The sequence below is a fragment of the Planococcus citri genome, chromosome 2 (assembly GCF_950023065.1).
Source record: "Planococcus citri chromosome 2, ihPlaCitr1.1, whole genome shotgun sequence".
NCBI classification, from domain to species: domain Eukaryota; kingdom Metazoa; phylum Arthropoda; class Insecta; order Hemiptera; family Pseudococcidae; genus Planococcus; species Planococcus citri.
This window is the reverse complement of record NC_088678.1, coordinates 58242554-58255773: the sequence shown is the minus strand read 5'-3', so window position 1 is coordinate 58255773 and position 13220 is coordinate 58242554. Positions and strand designations below refer to the sequence as shown.

Sequence of the window (13220 nt, the reverse complement as noted above, 5' to 3'; positions counted from 1 at the left end):
GAAAACAATTCGACTGTGAACTACGGAATGAGGAATTTACCGAGATGTTGACTTCGTTGAATCATTTCATAGTGAACAATTTTCGATTGGTTTCCTTTCCTTCTGTTCCCGTTAATGGAAAGAAAAAAATACGCGCGGGTAAAGTTGGTTGTTGTGAGAGTATCTCTTTATGGCCGGATGGAAGGAGCATCATTCACGTTATGATAGTCTCACCACCGTAAAAGGTTAATTTAATTATCCTTCTATAGTCAATTATTGAAATCCAGCTGTAATGATTAAAATGGGACAAAAACAGTACTTACGTGGAACTAACTAACTAGGATTTTGTACTACCTCTTACTTATAGGTACCTATCTTCCGTAGCTCACATCCGTCGTCAATCGTTTGATTTTCTCGTATAGATTTTCGAAAACTCGACTTGAACCGGTTCTTACTGGGTTATCTGTACAGTATACTGCGTCCCTTTTGACGTAAACGTGGACCTTGATTGAATTTTGATAGCCTTGTTACATTTTCAACTGGTTGTGTCCAATAAACGATGATTAATTGGTTTCCTCGTGCTGAGTGCTGCTTGATTTGTCGCCTCATCGTCACACATCAACCAACGCCTTGTACATATGAGTTGTGGAATTTCGGATGTTTCATTTTTCGCGTAGCTATTTGTTTAGGGTCTTCGATAGGTCAAGTGGTTCGAATGCTAGACAAATCAGACAAATGATTATGCAGATGGGTTGCGAAATTAGGTACGATCAGTTGCTCGTGTATATGTACATATTATGGTACTACGAGTATTGGTTTTGTGAGATTTTTCTTCGCTCGTTTTTTTTTTTCAGACTACTTATTGAAAAATATTCGTGTTTTCATGCTGTGAATTTAAATGAACGATTAGCTCTCGGGTATTACGTCATAAATGTTATTTAATCGTTTTGAAAAATTATTTGTAGATTAACGCAGATGTCGCGGAATTACCTTCATTTGAGAAAATTTCAGGTATTTCCCTATATAACTCGAGGAATTAGATTCTCGATTTTAAATTTTTTGTGGTAGTGATCTTTTCATCATAGGGAAAAGAACGATATTGTTGCGTTGGTGTTCTAAGGATTTATCCTCACTTTTCAACAAATTTTCAATTTTGATCAATAAAGATTGCAGTGGGGTAAGATGGATGATGCTAAATTAGTCTAAATCGATTTTTCAATTTTTTCTTCAGCTCACTTAAAGCCTAAAATCGTTAGGTACAACTCTTCAAGGGACAGTGACGTGAAAACATTGAATTTCCACACTTTTGACTCAAACTTGACTATTTTTTGGTAAAATGGTACAAAATTTGGGGTGAATCTAGTTGACTGCATTCCACGTTAATTCGACCAAGAAGTGGTAAGGAGGGGGGGGGGTCGGCGATTTTTTTTGAAATGTTTCCTGTGGAAAGACCTTTCGAAGGAATGACCAATGGCGCATATCGCAGCCCTCTATCCCCTTTTTAAAAAGCTACTAGGGGGTGCCAAAATTTTCAGTGAACTTGAAATATCATCCATTTCAGCAGTGGATTACTCGATAACCACGATACCTACCAAAATGGAAGTAATGGAACTTTTTCCAATAGTTAGGGGTTTTGAAAGGCTTCTTGGTGATATCATAAAAATCCGTGTTGCCACTTTTTTTCGTACGAAAAATTAGCTCGAAAAGTACATATCAAAACGCAGTTTTCATATCGTTCCGACTCTCAAAAATTCTGAAAAAAATATATTATGGACATTTGGACAACTTTTCAGGATAAACAAAATTATCAAAAAATTGAAAGTTTACGAAAAAAATGCGATTTTTCGATTTAAAACATGAAAACAATAAGGTTTTATTAGTGAAGTTGACCATTTTGCCCCTACTTTTACGTATCCATTAAAAATTGAAAGAAAAAAAACCTTTTACTCGATGAAATGAACTCATCACAAAAGAATCACAATTCCGAGTGGATTGAAAAAATAAACGATTTTTTTTTTTTTGCTATGAGTGTAATTTTTATCAACTTTTGCGTGAAATACGTCAGAAAGAGGTCAAATTAAGACAACTGAATAAATTTAAACTTTTTTTAGTGCTTGGAATTGAAAATTGAATTTTTTCGAATTTTGATTTTTTTGTGATGAGTTGATTTCCTTGAGTGAAAGGGGATTTTCAAATTTGTCAACGGATATGTAAAAATAGTGGTCTAACGGGTCTACTTCACTAATCAAAACTTTTTTTCATGTTTTAAATCAAAAAATTGAATTTTTTCTTAAACTTTCAATTTTTTAAAATCGACTTTACAAAATAATGCTATCTCAATTTTTTAATATGTTGTTCAGCATGAAAAGTTGTCCCTAATATATTTTTTTTCAGAATTTTTGAGAGTCGGAACGATATGAAAACTACTTTTTGAAACTTTCGAAAAAAAGTGGCAACACTGATTTTTATGAGATATCACCAAAAAGCCTTTCAAAACACCAAATTATTGGAAAAAGTTGCATTTTGGTAGGTATCGCGGTTATCGAGTAATCCACTGCTGAAATGGATGATATTTTAAGTTCACTGAAAACTTTGACACCCCCTAGCAGCTTTTGAAAAGGGGCTAGAGGGCTGCGATTTGCGCCATTGGTCATTCCTTCGGAAGGTTTTTCCATAGAAAAACTTTCAAAAAAATCGTCGACTCCCCCCCTTACCACTTTTTGGTCGAATTGACGTGGAATGACCCTGAAGTTATTAATGCCACCAAGTTTTTTGATTTTTTTTCACCTCTTTTGGTCTATAAAATTGATTTTGAAATTCTGAAAATGTCCTCGTACGCCAGGCTCTGGTTGTAAGCTGACAAAAATGCTCCATTTTACTAAAGTTTGGTTGTCGAAATTTTTGAAAAAAAATCCCAATTTCCCATAAAATTCTCAAAACGTTGTAACTCTAATGAAACATTTCGATCTTTATCCACTCCACCTTGAGTCCTCTATCTCTCCCAAGGATTGGCTATTCGTATCATTCGGTGCACCAACCCGCATGAAAATATACAGTTAGACACCTTGCTTATAGTTTTTATGTAACCATCCACAGGTACTATGCTGTACGATGTTTGTATTAGGTATCCATGTTTAGTATAAACTTTGTAAACGTGTTTGCTATTTATTGTTAAATTAAATAATGCGGACGCGAAAGTAGAACTTTACATGTTATAGAGACGAACAATAATAAATTATCGCAAAGGTATATCCGTTCGCCTCGTATGATGATTTTTTATAAAACCATACTGATCATCGACAACACAAATGCTCGTAAATATTCATCTGTTTCATGTAAACCTCTTCTTCCTGTGCAGAAGGTTACGGTGAAAACTAGTTATAAATACCTGATTTCTTTTTTTTTTTTTCCTCTTCATTTATGTACATTTATGACGACATTATATCGTGTGTTATTATTTGTCCGCGTTTAATCATAACAACACAATTTTGTTACGTGCAGTATTTACTACAAGTATCATTATTTTCTTTGTATAATGCCTACTTGTACTTACTATACTGCTGCTGCTTTTAATGAAAGCTAGTAAATATTATTCGAAAATAAGCGTAACAGTAACAGAATTAAATTAAATCGTAGTAGCCGGCGTTGTGCCGGATACGTACGTATAAAATTAAGAAATGGAAAATAAAAATAAAATTCTTGTTCCGATAAATTTATGAGTTTGGCAAGCTGTTTGAGCAGGAAATGTTGCCTACTTTTATAATGATATTTTTCGTTCGAATTTATTGAAAATGAAATGTACGTCATTTGTGTTCGATTTGATTTTAGAATTTCATCAATTTAGGGCGGGGGGAGGGGTGATTTTTTTCACGAGGAACGTGTCAGATTGACAAAGAAATCGAAAATAGTGGGAATTGGGATAGGAAAATTCTGAATTGACCAAAATAACTTTTGATTAGAAAAATGTAGCGAGAAGATTCCAATGGTGTTTATGGCAAAGAGCTTCCCTTCCAAAACGCAACAACTTTTTTTCTGCTTCGCTCGAGCAGTAATTTCATTTTCATTTTCATAAGTTATCGCAATTATTACGAAGGATTTTCAAACAATTATTTCTAAATTTGACATTTTTTACTAAGCCACAATGAATTTTCATTTGATAAGTCTTATGTTACATTTGAAGAGGATTGAAACGAAAAGTTCATTTTTTGAACTGGTTGTAGGAAAAATTTCCAAATCATTTCACGCGAATAATCGAAGTCTCAGTACTTTTTGCTTCTTAGCATTTTTGTTGGCAACATGCATTCCAAAATTTAAGAAAGAATGAATCTAAAAATATTGCCAAAGGCACATCTACGGCATATCGACCATTGAGTGTTGCAAAAGAATCCTCTAGTTAATTTGAAAACGAGCTACAAGTTGTTTTAAATGCCAAAAGAACGCAAAAAAATGATTAATAAACGATGTTTTCACCCTTCTGAAAAATCAAATAAATGAAAGACACATCTGTGGCATTTTTTCACTGTTTGTGCCAAATTTGGATCTCACTGGATCAATTTGGTAAAAACGAGTAGAAAATCATGTTTTTCTTCCTTAACGGGGGGGGGGGTTGGGGGTTGGATGCTAAAATTTGGTTATTATGTTAGTCGCAGTAGAGGTTCGTATCCATGGTTTCACTTTTGAAATTGTTATGAAATTAGGGTAGGTACTTATAATAATTTTCTAAAAAAAAACAACTTTCTGTAATTTCTTGAAGTGTCAAATCTAGAACTTGGAAAAACCATATTCCTCAAGTTTGACCTCCTTTGGCCCATCAAAACAGGTGCAAGGTTGTGAAATACTCTTGCAATTGTCTTCCAAGGGCATAGAATGAAATATGGCATGCCAGAAATCGTCTGATTTAAGCTCAACGTTTCGAGAAATATCAAGATTTTTACTTCCCCACCCCCTTCATCCTTTATTCAATGTCAGACTTACCTCAATAGCCTTAGTTTTTTTTTTCAACGAAAATTTGGCTAAAAAAGGGCCTTCGAATATGTAGATATAAAGGTTTTTCGAAGATGATGTTTGTGCAAGAGCTCATCCTTAAATCTTCCATCTAGATGAACTTTCAAAATCTTTTGTCAAAAATTAATTTTATGGATAGATGAGATGGATAAGACATTGGAAAAAAAAGGGCTAAAAAGTTTTGTGGCGTATAATTTTTAAATGGTGTCTGTCACTACCATTAGTTTTTTACTTGAGTTTGAACACTCACCCACAGATTTAAAATGTGTCTGTCACTACCACTGGTTTTTTACTTGAAGTTGAACTTGAACACACCCACTGATTGAAAACAGTGTCTGTCACTACCACTGGTTTTTTACTTGGGTTATTTGAACACATCCACTGATTGAAAACAGTGTCTGTCACCACCACTGGTCTTTTACTTGAGTTTGAACACTCACCCACTGATTTAAATGGTGTCTGTCACTACCACTAGTGACCACTAGTTTTTTACTTGGGTTTGAACACACCCACTGATTGAAAACAGTGTTTGTCACTACCACTGATTTTTTACATGAGTTTGTATACTCACCCACAGGTTTAAATGGTGTCTGTCACTACCACTGGTTTTTTACTTGGGTTTGAACACATCCACTGATTGAGAACAGTGTCTGTCACTACCACTGGTCTTTTACTTGAGTTTGAACATTCACTCACTGATTTAAATGGTGTCTGTCACTACCACTAGTGACCACTAGTTTTTTACTTGGGTTTGAACACACCCACTGATTGAAAACAGTGTTTGTCACTACCACTGATTTTTTACATGAGTTTGTATACTCACCCACAGGTTTAAATGGTGTCTGTCACTACCACTGGTTTTTTACTTGGGTTTGAACACATCCACTGATTGAGAACAGTGTCTGTCACTACCACTGGTCTTTTACTTGAGTTTGAACATTCACTCACTGATTTAAATGGTGTCTGTCACTACCACTAGTGGCCACTAGTTTTTTACATGGGTTTGAACACACTCACTAATTGAAAACAGTGTCTGTCACTACAACTGGTTTTTTACTTGGGTTTGAACACATCCACTGATTGAAAACAGTGTCTGTCACTACCACTGGTTTTTTACTTGGGTTATTTGAACACATCCACTGATTGAAAACAGTGTCTGTCACTACCACTGGTTTTTTACTTGGGTTATTTGAACACATCCACTGATTGAAAACAGTGTCTGTCACTATACCACTGGTCTTTTACTTGGGTTTGAACACTCACCCACTGATTTAAATGGTGTCTGTCACTACCACTAGTGACCACTAGTTTTTTACTTGGGGTTGAACACACCCACTGATTGAAAACAGTGTCTGTCACTACCACTGATTTTTTACATGAGTTTGTATACTCACCCACAGGTTTAAATGGTGTCTGTCACTACCACTGGTTTTTTTACTTGGGTTTGAACACATCCACTGATTGAGAACAGTGCCTGTCACTACCACTGGTCTTTTACTTGAGTTTGAACACTCACTCACTGATTTAAATGGTGTCTGTCACTACCACTAGTTTTTTACTTGGGTTTGAACACACCCACTGCTTTAACAAAGTGAGAAGTTTGGTCACTTTTTTTTTTTGAAAAAAACTTACCCGAGTTATTTTCTTAAAATTTTGTCACAATGTCATATTTTCTTGCTATTTTTCTTTGCGTGCGCCCCTCTCCGCCTCACATCCAACAATTTTGGTCAAATTTTGAAAAAATAATGGAAATCATGTGACATGTCGATTGCTATGTTTTCGATATTGCTGATTACGAATTTCACCTTACTTTTTCGATATGTCTCTCAAATTTCACAGAATTTGAAATGGTCACGTGACCTACGCTTTGTTGGCTTTTCATAGATGCTGATTTCGAATTTTAGCTTCCTTTTTGTATACGTGCCTTCAGGACCCCTCCATAAGCACTCGAATTTCATGAAATTAGAAAATTCGTGTGACTACTGGTTTTTCAAGTTTTCAGAAGTGTCGTCGATTGGACGTCTAAAAATGGATGTGATCGATTCGGCGCAATTTTCCGATATTTTACGATGATTAGTTTTCATAACTACCTATACGAATAAATTACCACGTGATGGAACACAGTGCGTGGTACGAGGGGAAGGGAGGGGACAAATAATATACTTAATGATAGAAAAACGAGTACGGTTCACGTCTTAGATTCTAAAATAGACGACTTTGTTGCATTTGTTGACACATTTTGTCTCAAATCTTTGCAATTTTTACGCGTAAAATTCGATTTTCGTGTATACGAGGTGGTTTACCTTCGACGAGTTTATTTTTTATCGAACCTATTATCCTTTAGCCTGTTCGGGCTGATTCATCGAATTAATTTCACGTTGGCTTTTGCCATGCATAATAATTGTATAAGATGACCTTTAAGCTATACCTACGTTACGTTCATCGTAAAGGTCCGATAGACGATGACATTTCCGAGACACGTCGATGCAAAATCGCAAACACAACGAAGCACGTGCTGTAAACGTGAACTAATAAAATGTCAAAATCGAAAACTTGTTTACTCGAAATTAATTTAGGCGTTGTCTACGTAACTTATTTTTAATTAATATTTTTCGTCGTATCGTACGCGACCGACCCTTTTAAAAGCTCTGTATATTATGTTTTGTTCGCATATTTGTCTTAGTATATTTTATAAATTACTATAATATACGTGATCCTTTTGGAGTATATGGTTTTCGCGGCCGGACATCATTGCGCATCGCGCGCTTGTTTTGTTTATTCTTTACGCGGGTTTTTCTCTCTTTCTTTCTGGCGTCCTCAAGTACCTTATGTACATAAGCTGGCGAGTGTATGTCGAAGGCGAAAAATTGAATAACTTCCAACTAGCTAAATTTATATTTAGCGTTAATATTGGCCGCAATGATTTTTTTCTTTTTTCGCTTTTTATTCTTTTCGCGCAGTGATTGTTAACGTTCGCACCTGATGCCTGGTGTATTGGACTTGGGCTTATAGGCTTATGGGTGTCTGGTGGAGCCATCGAGTCTAGCTGTCCGTTATGTCTATCTTATAATAATATCGTAACGCGTGTGATACATATATGTGCACCGGAGTTTACGATATACGTACTCGTATAATAATCGAATCGAGCGCGTGAAAATTAATCGTGATTTTACGCCAAACGCGTTCGTATAGTACGATCGTACATATATGCATGCGTGTGATTTATCGCACGACGCCATGTTTTAACCATAATACTCGTACCTACCTATACTTGGATACTTTGTAATTGTAATTCGGTATGTCGTGATCGTTATTGTGTGTGTTGTGGTACACGGACTCATTTATGAGACAATTTATTTTTTACACGGTTTCAGAACAGAGAGAACATGTACACCAGTAAATCAGATACAGACAGCAGATCTTCCAGTACCTCGAATATACACAAGAATAGTACCTTCAATTCGCAATATACCGAGATATCACCTAGTTCTTCGCATTTTTTCGAGGTACGTATCGCTATTCTGTTGATGTTTTTTCTCGCGAATCGCGATTTTGTTCAAAGTGTTGCTGGTGCGAAGTGTGTTTACCGCATCATGCCAACGATTGTCATTAGCTGTTTCTTCCTTCTGTCGAAACAGCATGTTGAGTTAAATTTACGTTCATTACGTCGATAAAGGTTAACAGTGTCAATGAGAAGAAATACGAGTACGAGTAGTTTGAAGGGAAAAATTATAGAATTCCAGGGATTTTGAATTGTTTTGTTGTTCAAAAAGATGAAAGATGAGGGATTTCCCATTCGAAGACTTTTTTGAAGCGCGTAGGTAGGTAATAAGTATATCTTTGAAAAATACGACGAATTACGCAAATGGTGCATATACGAATATGTGTTTTCTACCTTGTTGTATTATCAATACTATAATGGCTTGTCGCCAATGATAATAGGAAAAACACATTGTGCGTCGATTGGTTTGCAGATCTTGGTAATTGTAGGCACAAACGGTATTGTGGTTTGATTGTTATGCTTGGTTGTATCTACGATGTTGGCCATGATTTTAATCAACGACAGAGGGTATCACCCTCCTCCCCCTCCACTCACCGCCCCCTCCGACAATATTTTAAAAATTCGGAATTTTTGTCGACAAAATCACCAACCTATCCTCTGAATTTTAATTTTTTTCTAAAAACTTTTTCCCTCGTTTCGCTCGAGCCAAATTTGTTGTTTTCTATTTCTCAAATTATTCTTTGTAATTATTGTGCTTGGAAAGTATTTTTGTTCAACCTTTTAAAAAATATGTCAGTGGTGGAAAAACTGACTTTTCACATCAAAATTACTGCTGTTTTGCTTCTTCGGGGTGTCCATTATCCAGGAAAACCTGGAACAGTCAAGGAATTTGGTCTGTCTGAAAAAGTCAGGGTACTTCGTAATTTTCACGCAAAACCCCTGGAATTTTGAAAAAAAAACGATCAATTGCAAATTTCGGATAAGGGCCTGTGATGAAAGGAAAACATTATTTTTCACTTCTTGAAACACAAATTTTCGAAAGGTTTTGCTCTCGCTTCGCTCGGGCAGTCGGGCTTGTTTTATTTTCTTTGTCGAGACCAAAATGAAAATTTCTGAATAGTAAAAATCAAGTTTTACTGCCCCAAAAATAAACTCCTTTCAAAAAAACATCGTTTTTATGCCTCTCAAAATACCAATTTACAAGAGCTTTCGCCGTAGCTTGAGCCCGTTCTGTTTTATTTTTCAAAATCAACTTTCTTAAAAAAAATCATCATTCAAGTTCTAAAATATTATAAGCCAAAAAATAAACTACTCGTCATCACATAAAAAAACCTCGTTTTTATGACTCTCGAAACACAAATTTTCAGAAGCTTTCGCTTGAGTCTGGTCTCTTTTCTTTTTCAAAAGTAACTTCCTTCAAAAAGACATCATTCGAATTCTAGAATTTAAAAAACCAAAAAATAAACTCCTCGCATTAAATAACAACTTGTTTTTTGGCATCTCGGAATGAAAATTTTCAAAAGCTCGTGCCCTCGCTTTGCTTGGGCCAATTTGTTTGAGGCCTCCAAAAATCCAAATAAGAAAAGAAAAATTTTCATAAGTCATGAATATTGTACCAATTGGAAAAATTGACGTTTTTCTACCACATCAATCGACACCACCCCCTCTTTTAAGAACGAAAACTTAAAAGCAACTTCTACTTTAGAAATGGGGCCCAACATGATACCTATCTGCGCCCAGAAAATTTGGAGCGCGAGACCACTGCTTGCATGTTAATTTTTTTTTTTTAATTAAAAAAGTTAATAATCAATGTTCAGCTGTTTTTTGTATCCGAAGACGTATCCAGTTCTAAGAAAAACTTGCAAGAAAATTACCTCCCCCTCCTTCCTCGAAGTTTCTTTTTTAATCCAATTATTAAAGTATGGGATAAGTGGGTATAGAAAATTAGATACAATGGCCTGAAAAACCTGTAAAAGTTGGGGAAAATGACTTGCCAAAAATAATGGACACCCTGTTCTTGAAACTATACAAATTTTGAAAAGCTTTATTTCAAGAACCCATTGATAAAATCTGGAAAAAGTTGGAATCAGAAAAACCGAATTCCTTTTATGCCTCTCAAAATACAAATTTTCAAAAAGTTGAATTTCAAAAGCCAAAAAAATATAACCTTGCATAAAAAACATTGTTTTTAATTCGCTCTAGGTGAATACAAATTTTCAAAAGTTTCTTCAGCGCTTCGCTCGGGTCTGTCTCTTTTTTTTCACAATCAACTTCGTAAAAAAAACATCGTTCTTAGGAATCTCGAAATCAAATTTTCAAAAACTTTCGCCCTTATATGTACTTCGTTCGTACCAATTTGTTTCTTGTTTTAAAATTTAAAAAATCACATTTGGGCCCCCTAAAATCCAAAACACAAAATAAACATTTTTGAAACTCATATGAATATGATATCAATCGGTAAGATTGGTATTTTCCCCCTATATTAGCCGGAAAATTTTCAGTCAAACTTCCTCCCCCTCTCTCTCTCAAAAACCGCTTAGCAGGGGGCCAAATTATAATTGCCCCGCGCTCGCGTTGGCCTACAACGGTCCTGACCACAGTCCTTAGCGCGTTAAAATGTTGATTATTGTCGGCAAAATAACGATGCAAACCCCCCCCCCCCCCTCCTAAAAAGCATGACTATGATCCGTCTCTGATCAACGATAAACGAAGATAGGATTTTGATTAATTTGAGGATGTTATGTACGAGTACTGAATTGTGCAGAAATTCTCCTTATTCAGTTGGGGTCAGAGTTGGGATTTTACACGTAAAATATAATCTAAATTTTCTTATAAAATTCATTATGTAGATCTATATTTACCTATATTTCACATTCTACATTCTACAATCCAACTCTTGATCCAATACGTCCAATCTGATTGGATCTCCCGTTGAAAAGTTTCTAAAATTACTAGAAGAATAAAATTTTTGGCCATAACATGAAAAAGCCTCCACCTTTTAGCTCTTTTTTCGAAATGAAACGAAAATTAAAATAAAAAAACTGTAAAGGTTTGAGTTTTATGCAGTTTGTTGGAAAAAATTGACAAAACTCAACAATTACTTTGCCAAAATCTGGCCAATTTGGGAGAAATTTTGCCGAAAATGCCGACTTATAAATTAAGGGTAAGAGGGGGGGGGGTGATTCGCACAGGCCTTTGGAAAAGAAAAACAATAATTGACACGAAGTTTGAACCGTACATGTATTTAATGTATTAGCGTTGGTCGAACAGCGAGTCATTTAATTACATATCCTGTGTCGAAAAAATTTTGCAGCCTCGATAATTACATTTCAATGTGACCCTCACACAGTCTGAAAATCGCAACATTACATCTTTACTCGTTTAGTTGGTATGAAAAAAAAATAGAAGTAATTGCTAATTTTCCTCTCTCCGCAGGTACTCTACATCGGAAAAATTCGCGTCTCTAATCGTAAAATAAATGAAGCTTTCATAGACGCAGCTTTAGTAAAATTTCGTCAAAACGAGCTACACAGACATTTGTCAAAAAACGGTTACCAGCATATCCGGAGACCTTCGCAGGTACATGCAACAATTACCTTTACCTTTATACTTTACCTATACGTATAACCTATACCTTCTTCTATCAAATCATCCAACTTGTGCAAATCGAACATTTTTCACGAATGCGCGTAGGTATTACCTACGAGTACAATGAATATCCGCATGTGGTTATTAATATTGGCATTCGAGAGAACCAAATGTTTTGTTATAGTGGCGAAAATGACCAGTGTCATTTTTTAATGAGCTTGATATCAATGTACTATGTACGATAACGTTTGATAATTTTTTTTTATCCTCGCGCCGTAGGGAGACAATTATAAATCTGGGCAATTGCCTGTTTTTAAATGTGTTGGGTATAAAAATTCGTATAAAACCTTCGTATTTGCGATGAAAATTCATTTTTCATTTTTTTGACAATATTTTAAAGGTTGACTTACCTATTTGTATCTAAATTACATACGTTAAAGAGTAGAATACGCATTACCAAGGTCATCACTCGCTGGGATATAGATTAATTCATATGATATTTTGTATCTTATTGAACCAAATAGTCTAAAGCGAGCTGCTCATTATTTTTGTATTTATCATTGGTAATCGTAATTTAAATATTTAAGTACCTACATAAGTTTAATGTACGTAAACTTGTATTAACGTGAAATTAATTTTTTGCCTATTTTATCAAGGATGTTGAAATCAAACTCGGTGAAAACGGATACGATCATAGCAAATCGTCATCTTTTCGAGTTTTATCTGAAATTAATAAGTAAGTAAAGTTGAAATTAATTTTGATTTTTTGTTTTTTCGTCTCATAGTATTGTAAGTTAGAGTTTATTGGCATGGCATGGCATGAGATTATATTCATAGTTTGTTATTCTTCAGCATATATGCAGAGTGTCCGAGGAGTGAATGACCGAAATAACCTGAAAATTTATCCTATCCTAATCAATACTAGAGAATAATTATGTAGATCAGTTGAAGATTTTAAAATAATCATTGAGATTAGAAACCTCAAAATTAAACTTTCATGACGTCAATCATTATTTCAAATTTAAAAAAAAATTATACTTAGTGAAGATTTTTTCATTTTCTTTTGAAAAATAAACTATGCATTTCGTTAGTATTTGGTAAATTTTTTTTCTTTTTTTTACGTAATTATTTAAGAAAATGAACCACT

At 34.9% G+C, this 13220-nt stretch overlaps 1 protein-coding gene across 4 annotated transcripts in view; it reads left to right on the top strand.

Annotated features, from left to right (window-relative positions):
• plx (PTB_TBC1D1_like and TBC domain-containing protein plx) overlaps positions 1–13220 on the top strand; it is a 37734-nt gene that overhangs the window by 17331 nt on the left and 7183 nt on the right. For 2 of the 4 annotated variants that reach the window (XM_065351666.1, XM_065351668.1), the window contains 3 exons: positions 8358–8489; positions 11921–12064; positions 12730–12809. In XM_065351666.1, the coding sequence (XP_065207738.1) occupies positions 8358–8489; positions 11921–12064; positions 12730–12809 (356 nt within the window). Of the gene's footprint in view, positions 1–7698; positions 8280–8357; positions 8490–11920; positions 12065–12729; positions 12810–13220 lie in introns of those variants that run through there. The other 2 variants (XM_065351667.1, XM_065351669.1) reach the window with 2 other exon arrangements.